The 21,113-nt window shown below is 36.8% G+C and overlaps 1 protein-coding gene across 10 annotated transcripts in view; it reads right to left on the reverse strand.

Annotated features, from left to right (window-relative positions):
- SESTD1 (SEC14 and spectrin domain containing 1) overlaps positions 1 to 21,113 on the reverse strand; it is a 151,385-nt gene that overhangs the window by 102,119 nt on the left and 28,153 nt on the right. For 3 of the 10 annotated variants that reach the window (XR_012421287.1, XR_012421284.1, XM_074009542.1), the window contains exon 1: positions 13,910 to 14,033. The exons of the other annotated variants lie outside the window; for them this stretch is intronic. Coding sequence is in view for 1 of the 3 variants with exons in the window: in XM_074009542.1 (XP_073865643.1) it covers positions 13,910 to 13,914 (5 nt within the window). In the remaining 2 variants the exon portion in view is untranslated. Of the gene's footprint in view, positions 1 to 13,909; positions 14,034 to 21,113 lie in introns of those variants that run through there. 10 annotated transcript variants of the gene reach the window in all.

The raw sequence follows: 21,113 nt of genomic DNA on the forward strand, positions 1-21,113 counted from the left end.
CCAGGGCAATCAGGCATGAGAAAGAAATAAAGGGTATTCAATTAGGAAAAGAGGAAGTCAAATTGTCCCTGTTTGCAGATGATATGATTGTATATTTAGAAAATCCCATCGTCTGAGCCCAAAATCTGCTCAAGCTGATAAGCAACTTCTGCAAAGTCTCAGGATAAAAAAATCAATGTGTAAAAACCACAAGCATTCCTATACACCAATAATAAACAAACAGAGAGCCAAATCATTAGTGAATTCCCATTCACAATTGCTTCAAAGACAATAAAACACCTAGGAATCCAACTTACAAGGGATGTGAAGGATCTCTTCGAGAACTACAAACCACTGCTCAAATAAAATAGGACACAAACAAATGGAAGAACATTCCATGCTCATGGATAGGAATAATCAATATCATGAAAATGGCCATACTGTTCAAGGTAATTTATAGATTCAATGCCATCCCCATCAAGCTACCAACGACTTGCTTCACAGAATTGGAAAAAACTACTTTAAAGTTCATATGGAACCAAAAAAGAGCCTGCATTGCCAAGACAATCCTACACAAAAAGAACAAGGCTGTAGGCATCACATATGACTTCAAACTATACTACAAGGCTACAGTAACTAAAACAGCATGGTACTGATACCAAAACAGACATACAGACCAGTCAACAGAACAAGGCCTCAGAAATAATACCACACATCTACAACCATCTGATCTTTGACAAACTTGACAAAAACAAGAAATGGGGAAAGGATTCCCTATTTAATAAATGGTGCTGGGAAAACTGGCTAGCCATATGTAGAAAGCTGAAACTGGAACACTTCTTTAAACCTTATACAAAAATTAATTCAAGATGGATTAAAGACTTAAATGTTAGACCTAAAACCATAAAAACCCTAGAAGAAAACCGAGGCAATACCATTCAGGACATAGGCATGGACAAGGACTTCATGACTAAAACACCAAAAGCAATGGCAACAAAAGCCAAAACTGACAAATGGGATCTAATTAAACTAAAGAGCTTCTGCATGGCAAAAGAAACTACCATCAGAGTGAACAGGTAACCACAGAATGGGAGAAAATTTTTGTAATCTACTCATCTGACAAAGGGCAAATATCCAGAATCTACAAAGAACTTACACAAATTTACAAGAAAAAAACAACCCCATCAAAAAGTAGGCAAAGGATAAAAACAGACACTTCTCAAAAGAAGACATTTATGCAGCCAACAGACACATGAAAAAATGCTCATCATCACTGGCCATCAGAGAAATGCAAATCAAAACCACAATGAGATACCATCTTACACCAGTTAGAATGGCAATCATTAAAAATCAGGAAACAACATGTTGGAGAGAACGTGGAGAAATAAGAGCGCTTTTACACTGTGGGTGGGAGTGTAAATTAGTTCAACCATTGTGGAAGACAGTGTGGCGATTCCTCAAGGATCTAGAACTAGAAATACCATTTGACCCAGTGATCCCCTTATATCCTAGTTATATACCAAAAGGACTATAAATCATGCTACCATAAAGGCACATGCACACATATGTTTACTGCGGCACTACTCACAATAGCAAAGACTTGGAACCTACCCAAATGTCCATCAATGATAGACTGGATTAAGAAATTGTGGCACATATACACCATGGAATACTATGCAGCCATAAAAAAGGATAAGTTCATGTCCTTTGATGGGACATGGATGAAGCTGGAAACCATCATTCTCAGCAAACTATCACAAGGACAGAAAACCAAACACCACATGTTCTCACTAACAGGTGGGAACTGAACAATGAGAACACTTGGACACAGGGCGGGGAACATCTCACACTGGGGCCTGTTGAGGGGTTGGGGGGCTGGGGGAGGGATAGCATTAGGAGAAATACCTAATGTAAATGAGGAGTTGATGGGTGCAGCAAACCAATATGACACATGTACACCTATGTAATAAACCTGCACATCGTGCACATGTACCCTAGAACTTAAAGTATAATTTAAAAAATAATTTAAAATAAATTTAAAAAATTACATAAACATACTAGTCCACATTCTTCTACAATGGGATATTTGACCTAAATATATCTGAGTGGATTATACTCTCAAACAAGGAATGAAGCCAATAACAGACATTTACCTAATACAAAACAATGAAGAATAGAAAGGAAAATACCTTAAAAACAAAAACAAAAACAAAACTTGTCTTGTAAAGCAGGCTAAGAAATGAAAGAATTAACGAATTCACAACATTCGTAACAAAAAAAAAAAAATACACACCACTGCACTTATCATATTTATATGGTCATTTAAAGCAGCACCTATTTTAAATCATAGTTCATTAAATATAAAAGACACAGAAAGCCAGAGTTTATGACAAATTAAGTGCCTTAGAGGCTGGTAAATATAAAGGAAAATGCAACCATGATTGTGTGTTACCTTCAACCAAAAGCAAGAAGCACCAAAAAAAAGTAGTATCATTTCCAGGTACAAAATAAGTACTTCTTAGAACAAAGTCCTTCTACAGTTAGAGATGATGAACTCTGAAAACTAGAAATACAGGGAGACTAGGTTTCCATGGATATTTGTATCCACTTCCTAGTTTAACTATCTTTCCCAATATTGTGGAGATTTAAAGAGGAAAATAAAGGCAACCAAGGCTTTATTTAAGTTTGCATTTTGTCTCCCCAAGGGCAGAGACCAAGTCATTTACTTTTGTATTCATTCACTCACTCAACAAATCTATACTAAGAACCTAACAGATTGAGAGACGTCTAGGTGGTAGACATTTCTGGTATTCCAAAACATCTGATGAATTAATGGATAAATGAACAATAAAACGAACAAACGGAAAAGTAAAACACTTACTCTAAGAATCCTAACATTGTCACAACTACCTGAATGCCAACACTTGGAGGGAAAATCACAGGATTCACATGTGCATGCTTTTCCTTCAAAGGAGCTCCCATCAGATGTCTTTTTACTGGGAGAGCCACCCAAGATCCCGCAGCTATATAAGTTGCTGGATGCCAAGAACAGCAAGTTCTTGATGGTTAAGATGGACATCAGTGGGTGCCACCAATGGGCTGCCATTAGAGGGCAGCAGAGGATGTATTCAGCAGCAGAAAACAGAATTGCAGGCCTTTTATTTTTATTTTTTATTTTTTTGTTGAGACGGAGTCTCGCTCTGTCGCCGGGGCTGGAGTGCAGTGGCCGGATCTCAGCTCACTGCAAGCTCCGCCTCCCGGGTTTACGCCATTCTCCTGCCTCAGCCTCCCGTGTAGCTGGGACTACAGGCGCCCGTCACCTCGCCCGGCTAATTTTTTGTATTTTTAGTAGAGACGGGGTTTCACCGTGTTAGCCAGGATGGTCTCGATCTCCTGACCTCGTGATCCGCCCGTCTCGACCTCCCAAAGTGCTAGGATTACAGGCTTGAGCCACCGCGCCCCGCCGGCCTTTTAATCAAGACTGGGCAAACTGCACTTTATGACAGACTGTAATTGATGATGTGAGTGGGTACACTGGAACTCTTCTCTCAATAAATATAAATCAACCAGTTTATTTGGAAAATTCAGTTAAATTCTTCAAGGAGCATTTCTTAACAACCAGTGAAAACCCATTACGATAGCCTAGAAGTAATTAAATCATCTCTAATAAGTCTACATCACATAGACACAAAATGGCAATGAACAAAATTAGAATGCAGGCTCTTTGGCCTTGTATTTCCAGAAGAAATACTATAGTTATAACTATTCTTAAGTTGAGATTAGAAATATTTTCAACTGTTTTTACAAAGTAAGAGCAATTTTAGAAAATTAAAACATACAGGTACTCAGTGCTCTATCACTCCACATATCCATATATAAAATCATACAGAAATAAACATTATTCAACTTTAGTATAATAAATTGGTGAAGCAAATCAACAATGGAAATCTTAAGTAATTTTCGTGTTACTGCATGTGCCAGTGCATGATTACTAATCTGGTTTTGCAACAATATTGACAGTTGTAGAGGAAAGAACAACAATTCTTTGAGTAGACCTAACATGAAAATTATTTTTAAAAAGGGCTTTCACCAAAATACAGATTTATCCAAAAGTGTAACTAACTCCTCTAAATTAATTTGAAAGCTAAAGTATCACTGTATAATGTCATTTTTACCACATGAATCAAGAACTAGTTTACTGAATAAGAAATGGAGAAAAGAAGGAAAAGAAAGCCTCTGAGATTTTAAGTTTTCTATAAAAATACTGCTAATCCACCTTAAGAAACAAAAAAATATACATTAAGAAGCCTAGTGGGACATTAAAAGTCCTATACTATATTTAAAATTCAAAAGTCTACTGCAAATGGTAATGACAGCCCACCACTTAAAAACCCTTTTCGAAAACTACAATATAAGCCACTACCCCAGATCATCCTTCTCACTCTGTCCCTTCTCCACCCCTCTAGCAATTCTACCGAACCCTTAGCAACTGCAAACCTCCATTTCTGAAGGTCCAGATTTAAAGTTCCTTAACTTTCATATTAATATATGAAAAATTTTTTAAATCTTTGGCTCTTATTAATTTACAGATAAATCCTTACTTTGACTGCTTCTTCACCAAAATAGGAGCAGCAAAAGGAAAAAGGAACATTGCACTAGAGAAGCAAATCACACACCTGTGGAATTCCAGGAGGGTCAAGATATTCCTGGAACCCCCAGTTTTAGAGTATCCCCCATGGCTAGGACCTCATTATCTATTGCCAGAGTTCCCTTAGATGAGTTCTCTACCTGTGTATTTTCTGCATCTAAGCCTTGTGTTGAGCTCCAGAAACCTGAACCGTTTCCTTTTCCTTTTCTAAGGCATGCATGTGTCCACTAAGCTCACATAGCTGGGTGAGGTCTCCTTCCATCACCAGAGGAGGAAGTGGATACAGCCACAATAACTTCACAAATTCCAGGATTTAATTTCCAGATTCCAACTCCTCTTCACCTGCTGTAGGTGTTTCCTCTCCTCTTCTTCAACTCCGAATTTCTCTGGGTCATTACCAAATCTCATTCTCTCCCAGTCTTCCTCCTAGAAAGAAGCGTTCTTCCTCTCTCCTTGGTTAAAAACATACATGCCTTCCACTGAGTTCAGACTAAATGTAATATTCCAGATATATAAGATGTAAATGCATTTGGAACAGAGGTTCAGATGTATTACAGGACACCTAATTCCATATACTTGGCATACTAAAATTTTTAGCACCCAAATGTTTTTATGTTCAATACCACAAATCCATAAAATAATACTTTTGTTCAAATGAAGTAATATGCCTGCATCATGAATTGAAATTCTGGCACTAAATTTTTTGTTTGTATAATGTAAATATTTGGTATGTGCCATACACTACATTGGGGAGGGGACGAAATGTAAAAATAGTTTTTAAAAAAGGTTAAAAAAGTTTTAAGTCAACTTAAAAAATGGAATATTGCTTTAAAATGGAAATTATAATAGTGTTAACAAGGCAGAAAAAAGCCAGTGAGATGTATGAGTTGCTTTCATCAGAGTCAAAGTCTCATTATAAAAAAAAAAAAAAAAAAAAAATGGGGCTGGGTGCGGTGGCTCACACGTGTAATTCTAGCACTTTGGGAGGCTGAGGCAGGTGGATCACCTGAGCTCAGGTGATCAAGACCAGCTTGGCCAATGTGGTGAAACCCCATCTCTACTAAAAATACAAAAATTAGCCAGGCGTGGAGGTGCATGCCTGTAACCCCAGCTACTCGGGAGGCTGAGGCAGGAGAATCGCTTGAACCCAGGAGGCAGAGGCAGAGGTTGCAGTAAGCCAAGATTGTGCCACTGTACTCCAGCCTGGGTGACAGAGCGAGACTGTTTCGGAGGAGAAAAAAAAATGCCCCAGGCATGCTGGCTCATGTTGTAATCTCAGCACTTTGGAAGACCAAGGCAAGAGGATTGTATGAGCCTAGGAGTTCGACAACAGCCTGGGCAACATAGCGTGACCCAGTCCCCCCACAAAAAATTTAAAAAATAAGCCAGGTATGGTGGTGTGCACCTGTGGTCCCAGCTACTCAGGAGGCTGAGGTGAGAGGATCCCTTGAGCCCAGGAGGTCAGGGCTGCAGTGAGCCATGACTGTGCTACTGCACTCCAGCCTGGGTGATGGAGCAAGACCCTGTCTCAAAAAAAAATTTAAAAAACAAAAAACAACATATATTGTATTTTTTGTAGTAAAACTACCGAAACAATAGAACATTCTGCAAATTTTCTATTTGGTCAACTATTAAACTTGTTCAATACTAAAATGTCATATTGGAACAAACATAGGACACATGGAAAACCAAGTATTTATAGAGTGACCATCCCTTTTCTCTCTCATAAGGACTGTAAGTTAGCTATCTTTCCCCAAAAAAAAGATTTCCCCCACCAAAGATCTCTCTACTATGGGATTCTGTTCCAAAGAGTTGTCCTGCCTGAAATAAAGTTTAGTGCAGCGGCAAAAATCACGGCCTTGGAGCCAGGGTGTGACTCCCGGCCAGTCACTTAGCTATGTGGTTTTGGCAATTCCTTTAATTTCTTTTACGAGCAAATCACTGAACCTAACTCATAGACTGGGACTTAAGTGAGCAAATATGTATATATAGTTTAGTATACTCAGGATGATAAGCACCCAATAAATGGCATTTATTACTTGTAGCTAAATCTTCCTTCCTCCACTAATTACTGATTTACCAGTTTACTACCAGGAACTCCACTAAGGCCACAGTGAAAGCATTCCCACTAAGGCATTCTTGATCCAGAAAAACAACAGTCCCAGCCTTATCTTGATACTTTTTTATATTCCAAGAATATTCTTTCATCCTCATATTAATATTTAGATATGATTCTATTAATAACCCAATGTTTTCAGTTGAAAAAGCTGAGACACAGAGAAGTAATCTGCTCAAAATAATATAGAAATTAACAGATTTATAAATCATAAGAGATCATTTAGTCTAACCTTTCCATTTTGTAAATCTGGAAACACAGATTTGCCATCCTAAGGCCACAAAACAAGAAAGTAGTCTGTGAAAAACCTAGGCTCCTGCAACTCTGTCCAGTGCTTCTCTCCACTGTATTACATTGTCACATAATAAAATCAAAATTAAAAACACACAAATACCAGATAACTATTATTCTATTCGTTAATTTTCTTAAATAAACAAAAAATATATCCACTCAAAGATGTGTACATGAATGTTCGCAGCAGCATTGTTCATAACAGTCAAGACATGAAAGCAACCCAAATGTCCATCACTTCTATACGGATAAACAAAACATGACACATCCATATAATAGGATACCATCAGGCAATACAAATGAATGAAAACATTGATATATGATATGACGAGGATAAACTCAGAAAACATACTAAGTGAAAAAAGTCAGACACAAACATATATTGTATGATTCCTTTTGTATAAAAAATATTCAGAATAGGCAAATCCAAAAAGAAAGAAAGTAGTAGGCCAGTGGTTGCCTAGGGCTGGGGTGGGTATGGAGAGTGACTGGTAATAGACACTAAGTTTCTTTTTGGAGAGATGGAAACACTGTAAAATTAAATTGTGGTAGTGGCTGCACAGCTCTGAAATCTACTAAAAATCAATCTGTATAATTAAAATGGGTGAATTTCATGATATGTAAATTTCACCTTATAAAGCCATCAAAAATAATTTAAAAAATAAACAACTGAATTGGTCATTTTGTAAATTAGGACAATCTGGATGAAAATGATGTACATTTTATTAAGAAATAAAAACTAAAAACAAAAGTAAGCAATATTCTCCAGAAAGTCTGTAAAATGAACTGCATATGCTAAGCAATTTATCCCCAAGTTGTACTATAATCAGAACATATTGCTATGAAAAACTTCAGTTTTGCAAAGGCAAATTTCTTCCAACATTGTACATTCTGAATGGTATAAAACAATGACAATAAGACTAAATGGATTAAACAAAGGGAAGAAAGGAGAGTATAAGCAGTATTGTTGATAACATTTATGTTCATAGATTATCCAAACTCTCTATTACTCTATATTGGAACTACAAAAGGAACTTAGATTTGCATTTTATTTTTAATCTCAAGGGAAAATTATAAAGGTCTTATCTCTTAGGGTATCTCAAAGTTTTCACACATCAACATACATTAAGACATTCAAGATTTGATTAAAAGTTAAATTTATTCCTTTCAATGCTATTACATGTTTTAAAACAAGTCAAATTTGCTTTTGAGAAAAGGATAAATGTGCCTATAGATTAAAACAATATTATTTTGTATTCCCTAAAAATAAACTGTGAAGAGCATGATTAAACACAAATCACTTTGAAACATGGCCTAATCTAAAAAATGGGATCTCAAATTAATTATGTGTATTTTGTCACACCTCCAAATAAAAATAATAATGCTAACATTATTGAGCATGTTTTATACATAAACACTATCCTAATAGCTTTCTGTGCATTGTTTCATTTATAACTCACAACTATCCTACTTAGTTAAAACTATTACTGTCAGCATTTAACAGCTGAGGATACAGCGGCCTAGTGAGATGAAGAGAGGTTAACCTGCCCAATGTTATATAGCAAAACTGGCATTCAAATCTAAGGCTAACTCCAAGAATACAATATTGTGACATAAGAAATATACTTTATATTTTGTTTCTGCTCCTGGTTCTTGGCACAAAGCTCATACAACTCTCGGAATCTCTAAAGTGGTAAGTGTCTTTTGTATGCTAATGAAATGTCTGATTGCTCAAGGCTCTTATGAAGGATGGGGGCTGGTTGCCAGGGAAATCAACCCTGTGGATAGAGTTAGAATTTTCAGTCCAACCTCTCAGTACCCCCACTAACTCAGAGAAGGGAAGAGGAGCTGAAGGTTGTGTTGACCACCAATGGCCAATGATGTAATCAATCATGCTTATATAAAGGAACCTCCACAAAAACTCTACAGGACTGGATTCAGGGATCTTCCAGACTGTTGAACACATTTATGTGTTTCTGGAAGGTGGAATGCCCACCAGAGGTCATAGAAGCTCTATGCCCCTTCCCATAAACCTTGCCCTGTGTATCTCTTCCATGTGGCTGTTCATCTATATGCTTTGTAATATCCTCTGTAGTAAATGGGTAAATTTACAGGTTTTCCCTGAGTTCTGTGAGCCATCCTAGCAAATCAAAACTGAGGAGGGGGACATGGGAACCCCAATTTATAGCCAGTCAGTCAGTAACACAGGTCACAACCTGGGCTTGCGATCAGTATCTGAAGTAGGGGGGTAGTTTTGTGGGACTCACCCTCAACCTGAGGGATCTGATGCTGTCTCCAGGTAGACAGTGTTAAAATTGAGTTCAATTACAGGATACCCAGTTGGTGTCAGCTGGCAAATTGATTGGTTGCTGGTGGGGGAACATTTCCACACATTTTAGTGACCAGAAATGAAGTGTTCTATGTTGACTGTGTCAGAGATGAAAAAAACAACTTAGGATTTTTTTCCTGTATCTCCTACAGAAGCCCTACTCTTAAGCTCTAAGTTATATTAATTCTCATGCTTGTGGTAATTAATGTAGTAACCTTTATTGTAATATAAATAATAAAAGTTTTTGACATCTCTCAAATATAATTATTCATTTTCTTAAAGATATGACATTAAGGTTATATTTTTTAAAAAGAGATCTTTATATTTTAAATGACATATACTTTAATGAAATATGTCTGGGTATTTTAATATGTTCATGCTACTGTAGCAAAAATACCTGAGATAGAGTAATTTATAAATAATAGAAATTTACTTCTCACAATTCTGGAAGTTAAGAAGTCCATGATCGGCCGGGCGCGGTGGCTCAAGCCTGTAATCCCAGCACTTTGGGAGGCCGAGACGGGCGGATCAGGAGGTCAGGAGATCGAGACCATCCTGGCTAACACGGTGAAACCCCGTCTCTACTAAAAAATACAAAAAAAACTAGCCGGGCGAGGTGGCGGGCACCTGTAGTCCCAGCTACTTGGGAGGCTGAGGCAGGAGAATGGCGGGAACCCGGGAGGCGGAGCTTGCAGTGAGCTGAGATCCGGCCACAGCACTCCAGCCTGGGCGACAGAGCAAGACTCTGTCTCAAAAAAAAAAAAAAAAAAAAAAAGAAGTCCATGATCAAGGCACCGGCAGGTTCAGTGCCTGGTGAAGCCCTGTTCTCATAGATGGTATCGTCTAGGTGTCCTCACATGGCAGAAAGATGAGAGGGCAAAAAGGGTACAAATGCTGTGTCTTCATGTGACAGAAAAGTGGGAGAGCAAGAGAGCATTCCCTTCAATCTCGAGTCCTTTTATAAGGGTGCTAGTCCCATTCATGAGCGCATAGCCCTTGTGACTTAATCACCTCCCAAAGGCTACACCTCTTAAAGCAACCACAGTTGGAGCTAAGTTTCTACACATGAATTCTGGGGGACATTCAGACCATACCATTAAGATTTGCTTCAATAATGGAGAAGGAAGAATATTCATAAAACAGGATTGGCCACTTATTGATAACTGTTATAAATGGATGATGAGTAAACAGTGATACCTTTTATCATTCCCTATGTTTCTGTATGTTTAAAAGGTCCATAAAAATTTAGGAAAACTAAATTGTTAAACATATCAAAAATGTATAAGAGAGAGCTATAATTCTTGAAACAATTTTTCATTTTAGCAATATTTTTATTTCAAATCTCAAGGGAAGGCAGAAAATAGGCTACACATACTCTTAAAATATCCTCATATTCACCAACATATTCTAAAGCCTGGTGTGGGGAAAAATCTGAGTATCTGGACCCCATTTAAGACTGCTGAGAAAACAGGAGACCAATTCTGATCACTGCAACAGCCATAAGATAAAAAGAGGCAGGCAGGCATGCAGGCAGAACCCCAACTTCTGTCACTCTATTGGCAATGGAGACATTTATTCCTTGTCTTGTTAGGCCTTTCTCACTTTCATGACCACAGTCATTTTCCCAGCAGTCTCCTTCTCACTATCACTATCACCATTATTACACTTTTAGTTAAGTGATTAAATTCTATGAAAAACAACATTTATGTCCACAATATCCACTCACGCTGATATGTGCACAGAAGTGGTTGGTCAGAAGACGAGGCAGATCTCCAGGTTAATAATCAATAAATGTCATATTGTTTGATCCAGAAAAGAAACAGATTCCAAAGATTTTGAGCATGATGCATATTAACACTAAAGAGCATATCCAAATTTAATAACAATCTATTTACCTATACAGTCAATAAAGCCAAAATAGTTATTTCTGAAATCTAAAATAGATGTTGCCTATGTCATTTGAATGTGTCTATTTGTTTGCCTAGGACAACGCCTGGCAGATGGCCAATGAGCAATAAATATTTGTTGAATAATGATCCTGCCAGCTTTCTCAGTTAGGTGCCACTTAGCAGAATAGAGAGGAAGCAGGAGAAAAAGGAAGGAAAAAGCAAGCTTAGATAATTTTAAACATGCCAAAGAACTATGAATAGAGCATTATTTACTTTGAGCAAAATATTAAATTACATAGTTCAGGGACATTTACTGAAATATTTTGAGACCTGGTCCATTAGGATCATGAATGAAGAGGGGCACTTTATAAAGCCTTCTTTATGCTGAGTCAACTCCAACTTTTGGCTTCAGAAATGGCTTATTTGACTTTACTACTTTTACAGCCTAAGTGAGTTTTCATTATCTGTATTTCAAAATTTGGAAAAAGTCACTATTTAACATGCAGCTGTTTCCATTTTATAAAATTACATCTTAACTTTTATTACAATATTCACTATTATCCCCCACCTCACTTTCTCACTTTAGTATCTATGAAGCCTTTTCAGTTCCTAGTACATTCTCAAAATATTTAGATGGCTCCTGACTGCCACTAACCTCTCACTTGGCAGATTATATGATACCATCCACAAAGGCAGCACAGAGAAAATTTTAGGATTCCTCTGGACAGTCAAAAATAAGTTTTTGCTAGCAAGTATTTCTAAGAATTGAGGTAACAATGTTTTTGCCATCCACTATTACTATACTCTAAAACAGCTGTTTGAACAAATAGTTTTTGTAAAAAAAAGCACAACACAAAATCTAATATTTAAAAATAAGAGACTATGATAATTGTTTCCTTTACAAAAAATGATTTAAGGTTAAAAGAGCTTTCTTAAAGTGTCACTGCTTCTAGTACAAAGCTTAGGTAGGAGGCACCAAAGTAGCACTTCCCGGTTTTCAATGACTTCTGCACTGCCTATGGAGCTCTTGACATTACTAGAAATTTTGGGGGGAAAATGAGCAGAGGCAGCAGGTTGTCATGATTAAGGCTAGCACCAGGTTGAACTGGGATCAGATCTGAACTCTGCCGCTTATTAGGTGTGTGACCTTAAGCAAGTTACTTTACCACTCACCCTGGCTTCAGTACCTTAACAGAACCCAGCTGCCATTTGGTGTGGGGTGATATGCCAAAATTACTCAATTAAATACCCCTTTTAGCTTAAGCCCACTCACACTGGTCTCAATGGTTAAAGAACTAGAAGTGAGACAATCATCCTTCCTGAATGGCCTCCTTATGATCCTCCCCTCCTAGGAATCTATACCATCTATCAATCACTGAGACAAAAATCTATGTATAGTCCCCAGACCCTCACACTGTGGAAGTATAATGTAATTTAGTGTGTTACCAGGTGGCCTCTATAACATGACAGACATTAAATATGTCACGGGTGTATGTATCTGTGTCTGTGCACGCATGCATGCTTGTGTGCGTATTGTAGATGAGGAAGTTCCTCAACACTACTCCTGGCCTGAATATTATACCTCTTACCTCAATTACACATTTTACATTTTGGAGGGTTATATATCTCCTTTATAACAAATATGTCCATGTGTGTAATGGAAGGTGAAACGAGTTCCATCTTAGGGTTTGCAAATACAGTGGCAGAAAAGATGTTGCAATGACTTTGCCTTAAGATACAAACCTGTGGTGGGAATGGGGTCTATATTTAATGAAGGAAAATACTGTAGAACCAGGGACTCATCCTACATCAGGAAAGCACACAGGCTTCATCTTGAATGCTAATCCAGTCCATTGGCATTATACGGAAACACTAAGTAACCTACTCTGGTTTCAGTAGGGAAAAAATTATCAACTGGTGTAAAGTTTCATAACTCATGGGTTAATCAAGGTATTAGTGGCCATGTAAATCCAAATCCTCCAATATAACCGTCAAAAGCTAAAAAGACCTTCAAAAGCTAAAAGAACAAATAAAACCATACAAATTTCACACTTTTAATACAAGACAAACTAACTTCAAATTCTGTAAAGTAGAAAACATAAACTCCATTCTAGTGGAGATATTACTCAAGCTTTTCCCCTAACCCATTACAGAGAGGACAGATAGATCTAGGGGAAGAAAAATTGTGCAAAAAGAAAAAGGGGGCTGGAGGTGAGGACAGAAAGCCTAAAATAAACTAAAATCATCCACAGAAAAAGAAAGCCCAGCCTAAGTGAAAAAATTCTCAAGAAGACCATTCGTAGATGAGAAAAAATTACAGGGAAGGGAATTAAAAGTACAGGGAGGATTCAAGAAAGTAGTCTTGATAAGGTAATGCATCAAAGGTGTGACAGTAAATTTCATGTGTTAACTTGACTGGGCCACGAGATGCCCAAATATCTGGTTAAACATTATGTCTGGTTATGTCTATTAGAGTGTTTCTAGAAAAGACATTTGAATTTGTGGAATAGGTAAAGCAATTACTTTCCCCAATGTAAGGGAGCATCATTCAACTTAAGAGCCCAAACCGAACAAAAGGAGGAAGAAAGGCTGAATTCTCTCTATCTGCCTTACAGCTTGATACAGCAGTCTTCTCCTATCCTTGGGCTGGAACTTACACCATTGTTGCTCCTAGTCCTCAGGCCTTCAGACTGACGGGAATTTACACCACAGGTCTTCCCAGGTCTCCAGTTTGCAGATGGTGGGACTTCTCAGCCTCCATGATTACATGAGCCAGTTTCTTACAAAAAAAAAAAAACTCATTCTAGATCTAGATATACATATGTATTTAGATATATATCTATATAACTCTCCATCCTTTTGTTTCTATTTCTCTGGAAAGCCCTGACTAATACAAAACAAGGAAGGTGGTAAAAAGAAAAGAATGTGTGTTTTTGGAAATTATATGGTGATGAAAAAAGAAACTAAAAAGAAAATTTCAGATTCTGTAAGATTCTTATATACATAAAGAAATTTAAGATTTTGTAAGAACTTATACTCTCTCTCTCTCTCACACACACACACACACACACACTCCTACTTGAGAAATACAAAATCCTCTCCCTCAAAAGGTGAAAAAAAGCCATCCAACAAACAAACCACACTTTGCTACACTGACAGCGGAAGACATACTTGAATTAGCAATCTCATAAAACCCCCTACAACAACAGCCCTGCTCACAGACATACAGAGTTGTTGCAATCTTCATCTATATAAAATTTCTAAAATAAAAACTAACGTTAGGACAATTAAGCTAATGAAAAGCACCTCCAAAAAACCCACAACAAAGTAGAAGATTGTAATAAATATTCCAAACTGAATTGTAGCTTTTTTTTTTTTTTTTTTTTTTTGAGACAAGGTCTCACTCTGTCACCCACGATGGAGTGCAGTGGCATGATCTCAGCTCACCCCCACCTCCACCTCCTGGGCTCAAGTGATCCTCCCACCTCACCTTCCCCAGTAGCTGGGATGATAATTTTTTGTATTTTTTGTAGAGAATGAGTTTTGTCATGTTGCCCAGGCTACTCTCAAACCCCTGGGCTCAAGCCATCTGCCCATCTCAGCTTCCCAAAGTTCTGGGATTACAGGCATGAGCCACTGCACCCAGCCTGAATTGTATCTCTTTAAACAAGCATTCAGGAGTATGAAAACCATCATAAATCAGAAATGTAAACCTGAAAATAGAATGGGCAAAAAGAAAAAATAAGAGAGAAAAGGTGAGGACTAAATTCCTCGTCAAAAATAGAGAAAACTAAAACCTTAATAAAAAGGTACTGAGGAAAATAGGAAAAGAACCAAGAGAATGAAAATGAGATAATGAGGTAAAAAAAATAATCACAGGAACAGTTGGTAAAATGGCAGGTAAACAAAGAAGGTATAACTATATGAGTAACTGAAGTTTCTAAAGAAGAAAAAGAAAATATTAGAACAGAATTAATATTTAAAACTATAATCCAAAAAAAAATTTGCAGAAACAAAATCTGATTCTACACATTAAGAGAACCCACTAATGTAGCAAGGAAAATTGACCTGTTAAAATCAATTCTAAGATATATTATAGTAAAACTATTAGACTTTAAAAATATGAGAAGGAAAAGATCTAGGAATTCCAAACAAAAGATTCAAGCAACTTACAAGGGCGAGAAAATTAAGAGTGGCATCAGACTTCTCAGAACAACAAAACATATAGAAAGCAAGGCCACATTATAAAAAGGGAAAGTGTGAACCAAGGACTTGTTGCCACCCAACCTGTAGTACCAATATTAAGGCTACAGGAGAACAATTTTTAATATGCAGGAACTCAGGGAATATTGTGGTCACCATGAGTTCTTCTTAAGAAATCCACTAAAATCTGAGCTATATCTAACCAATAGGTAAACTTCAGCAAAAAAACTGGTGGTGAAAATTATATTTAATTGTAGATCTAAGAGCAAAACGAAGTTGCAATTAAGGATTGAGGATGAAACAGACATAATGCAACTGAAAAAAATGGAAAAAGAAAGAGAAAAAGAAAAATGTAAAATAAACTTTTGACTGTTGAAATAGCAATAGATAAGAATTATAGGACGCCATTAAAAACTAACATAATAGATCATATGAACTTAAATAAGAAAACAACGAAATGAAGACATTTTAAAAAGGCATAAACGCACAAGTAGCTGCTACAACAATAAACAGCAAAGCCTAAATATCCAAAAAAAAAATTTTAAGATGAAAAGGCAAAGAAAGCACGTCACAAAGAAATAAAGAAAAATATAACAATGTACACAGTATTTATAACATAATAGCTGAAATCAAACATAAGTCATTAAAATTTTTTTCATTTGGCTATTAAAAAAATACCTAATAAATGCTTATTCAAGAGATAACCTAAAACAGCATAGACCAAAAAGCGAAAAAAAATATTTTTTTTTAATTTAAAAAAAGGGATAAGCAAAGGCATACAAAGCAAACAGAAACGATAAGGAAGCAAGAGTACTGATCTTGATACTAAAGCATTAAATATGACACAGAGAAACACTGTTTAACGTTAGAAGCTGCAATTCACAATGAAGATATAACCACTGTGTACGCCTATCATCACACAGCAACTACCTTTAAAAAGTAGAAGTACAGGGATATACAGACATACGAACATAACTTTAATAATATGTAAGACTGAAAAACACTTATAAACTTAACTGAAAACTACATACCCTGATAATAAAAACTGTACCTCCTTCACAAATGGACATAAATATTGACCAAAAAAAGTGCACACATATTAGGTAATGTAAAAAGCAACAGTGTATTTCATGAAGCAGTAATAACACAAACACTCTGATCATAATTCTAATAAAACTGGATATTAACAAAATCAAAAACAAAAACAGCATTCTACCTCAAAATTATACATTTTCCAAAAAAAGATATAAAATTACACATTTAATACCCTGAACAGAGGAAAATCTATACAGCCTTGAACATTTGTAATTCAAAAAGAACAAACTAAACCAAGAGAAAACAGAGACTAGAAATAATAAAGACAAAATAAATCAGCTAGGTGGAGAACTTTAAAAATCATATCTAATTCATAAATCAAAATCCTAGAATTTTTTAAAGTAAATGAACAAGGTTAATCCAGAAAAAAAAAAAAAAAAAAAGGAGAAAGCACAAATTCAAAATAAGAAGTGACAAGGGAGAAGATACATTTCAACAATATAAAAACACATATTACAAAGATTATTTATTGCAGTGATATTTATAATTGTAAAATACAATCAGAAATAACCTGAATGTCCACAAATGGGAAAGTGATTGAATAAACAAGCTGTAGATCCACACAATGGAGTACTATGCAGCTCTAAAAATTAATAAAGAGCTCTCTATATCATTATAAAATATAGATATCCAGTATATACTGTTAAGTGGGAAAAACAAAATAGAAAAGAATATATTTAGTGTGTTACTTTTTGTACAGGAAAGAAGATATACATTTATTTGTCCATTTTGTGTACAGAGAACCAAAGAATTAAATACATGAGAAATTAATCAGGGTAATCATCTAGGGAGCAGAAAATAGGGGATGGAGAAGATAAGTGGACTGGAGAAGTGATAGAAAAGATGGGAGGGATGATCAACACTTTCCTGTGTATAGCTTTCTGTATGGTTCTGACTTTTGGAATCATGTTAATGCTTCATATACTCAAAGAAATAAGGAGATCCACAATGATGAGAAAGGAAAAAAAATCTAAGATGGAAATCAAACAAAACGAATGTCTCTGATGGTATTTCAAATGACTCAGGGAAAATTTAGGAAGAAAGGAAGACCTAACCACCAAAGTAACTTTTGAACACAGTATTTTTACTACATATTCTCAGGACATAAACAAAAGAGAACTGTAAGTAAGCAATGAATTCCAATAAGTAGGTTTGCTTTTTATAGTGTTAAGGATTAGCAATTCTAAATTACTTTTTGTGTATTCTAAGATTGAGCAAATAAGTAAGTATACTGTGAACAGCAGAAACCAGACTTCCTATTGTCAAAGGTAGTACAAATATGGAAAGGGCGGAAGGAGGCTAGAATGAACCTGGTAATGATGGCTGGAACAGGAATATGTCTTCATAGTTTCTTTTTGCTTTTGTTTTTGTTTTTTAAGATGGAGTCTTGCTCTGTCACCCAGGTTACAGTACAGTGGCACGATCTCAGCTCACGGCAACCTCTGCCTCCTGGGTTCAAGCAATTCTCCTGCCTCAGCCTCCCAAGTAGCTGGGGTTACAGGCACACACCACAGTGCCTGGCTAATTTTTGTATTTTTAGTAGAGATGAGGTTTCACCATGTTGGCCAGGCTGGTCTCGAACTCCTGACCTCAACTAATCCACCTGACTTAGCATCTGAAAGTGCTGGGATTAGAGGCATGAGCCACCATATCCAGCGTATTCATAGTTTTTATACAGAGATAGATACAGGGATACATGCATGCATGCATGCATGTGTGCATGTGTGTGCACATGGCCTGGTGTGTGTGTATATGTATATGTGTATGTGTATGCATGCCCCTGGTGTGTGTGTGTGTGCATGTGTGTGTATGCATGCCCTGGTTCTGTCCACTTGGAGGGCTCTGACGGTTAATTTCAGTAATTTCAGGTGTTGACTTGACTGGGCCACAGTGTGTCCCCATATTTGGTTAAACATTTTCTTGTTTTCTGTAAGGGTGTTTTGGATAAGATTTACATTTAACTGGTAGAGTAAATCAGTTTGCCTGCTGTAATGTAGGTGGGCCTCACCAAATCAGTCGAAAGCATGAGTAGAACAAAAAGACTGACTCTCAGTAAGAGGCATTCCTTCAGCAGGACTGTCTTCAGACTTCATTTACAACACCAGCTCTTCCTGCCTGATGGCCTTCAAACTAGAACATCAGCTCTCGCTGGGTCTCCAGTCTGCTTGCTGACTCTGCAGATCAGACTTACCAGCCTCCATGATCACGTAAGCAAATCCCTTTAAATAAATAAACAAATAAATAGACATCTCTCAGTAGCATGAGTGCCCAGATCTTGATTTCTAAATAACATTCCCCCTAAAAAGAATTAGGGCTGCTTGAAAATATGAGAGATTTCAAGGCTGGATAAGGAAAGTACAAGATGACTCTGAAACACTTGTTGCCAGAATATAAGAAAAGGCTCAGGCCAGACGCAGTGGCTCACACTTGCAATCCTAGCACTTTGTGGAGCTAAGGCGGGTAGATCACTTGGGGTCAGGAGTTTGAGACCAGCCTGGTCAACATGGTGAAACCCCGTCTCTACTAAAAATAGTACGGGTATACATCACCAGTAAAGGAACAAAACAATAGTATGGGTCTCCTGCTAAGAGATTCTGAGGACACATCACTTCAGTAGTATTCCAGCCAGAAATGCATAACCTGAATCTAATCATGAGGAAATAGCAGACAAACTCAAATGGCAAAAATATTTCTAAACAATAACTGACTGGAATTCTTTTAAAATGTCATTTATCAGCTGGGCACAGTGGCTTATGTCTGCAATCCCAGCACTTTGGAAGGCTGAGGTGTGAGGACTGCTTGAGGCCAGGAGTTTAAGGCCAGCCTTGGAAACATAGTGAGAGCTCATCTCTTTAAAAAAAAAAAAAAAAAAAGTCATATTATGAAACACAAAGGAAGACTGAGGAAGTGTTCTATATTAAGGAAATTAAAGAGACATGAAAACCAAAAGTAATACATATAATCCTGAACTGGAACCTATACCAGAGGAAACAGTTCTCTTTTACTTAAAAGGAAATTAGGAAATACTGCAAAATTTAAATAAATTCTAGAGAGTATTGCATCAATGTTAAGTTCCTGATATTGATGATTATATTGTGGTTATATATTTTTAAAAAATCCTTGTTTGGGGGACATACTTAGGAATAAAGGGACATAAGTATTTAGGGGCTAAGGGGCATAATATCTATAAATTACTCCCAAATGGTTCAGAAACAAATACTGCCTCATGAAAATCTGAAACCAAGTATGGTAAAAAGTTAACATTAGGAGAATGTGGAGTGAACCCTACACATGGTAATTCTTTGAATTGTCTTTGCAATTTTTCTATAAGTCTGAAATTATTTCAAAATAAAATAAATTTAGGTAAAATTACAGTCAGAAGTCACTAGCTTTTCTACATTATTCCTCAACATATGTCCAAACCCACATACATATTATAAAAACCAAAGGCAAAAATCTAAGAAAAGCCTCAAGTTATTCTTTTCCTGTACCGTCTACATACAAATGGCACATAGCCTGCTGATTCTACCCTCTTCTCAACAGCACTATTGCCTCAAATACCTATTACCTCAGAAACATTTCCTGACTCCAGACTCAACCGCCTTTACCCACTTGCAAAATTAATTCTCTCACTCAATTTGAAAATCCCGAATGATCCTCCACAGCCAATTCTTTTACAAGACTTAAGTCTTTTCCAGATCATCCTCCTGCCTCTCTCTCCACTTCATGTTTTTCTCATTAGCAAGAAACCAAGTGCAACTCTCTGAACTTGCAACTGTTTCATGGTTTGAGCCCTGGCCTATGATGTCATCTTTGCTGAAACATCATTACTACAATCCTTTGTCCATGAAATTTCTACTCATGCTTTAACCTTATCTTAGATTCACCTTCTCTGTGAAACCTTCCCTGACACAACACTCAAGGGGAGAATGAGTACCCATTCTCTCCCTCCTCAGTGCTACCATTTACCTTCCACTCTATTATTATGATGATTATTCATCATCATCTATCTCCCCTTCTAACAAGAGCTCACTGACAGAAGGAACCACATCATTTTTACTTGTTGAATTACTTAAGATATGATATGAACTCAAACAGTGTTTATTACAATGAGCAATTATATGTAGCCAGGTGTGGTGGCTCACATCTGTAATCCCAGCACATTGGGAAGCTGAGGCAGGAGGACTGCTTGACCCCAGGAGTTCAAGACCAGCCTGGGCAACATAGTGAGACCTCATGTCTTTAAAAAAAAAAAAAATGCTGGGCATGGTGGCGCATGTCTACAGCCCTAGCTACTTGGGAGGCTGAGGTGGGAGGACCACTTGAGCCCAGGAGTTTGAGGTTACAATGAGCTACAATTGTGTCACTGCACTCTAAGCCGGGTAACACAGAGAGATCCTGTCTCTAAAAAGTTATTTTTAAAAATTATATGTATATATACATACATACTACCTGAGCATATAGTAAAGGGTAGATGTTAAGAAAGCCTCAATCTGTATGTTGACAAGTAAAATCTAAGAAAATGAAGAAATAATTTTCAAGAGATAAATATTTAAATAGGGG

The sequence above is a fragment of the Macaca fascicularis genome, chromosome 12 (genome assembly GCF_037993035.2).
Source record: "Macaca fascicularis isolate 582-1 chromosome 12, T2T-MFA8v1.1".
Taxonomy (NCBI): Eukaryota; Metazoa; Chordata; class Mammalia; order Primates; family Cercopithecidae; genus Macaca; species Macaca fascicularis.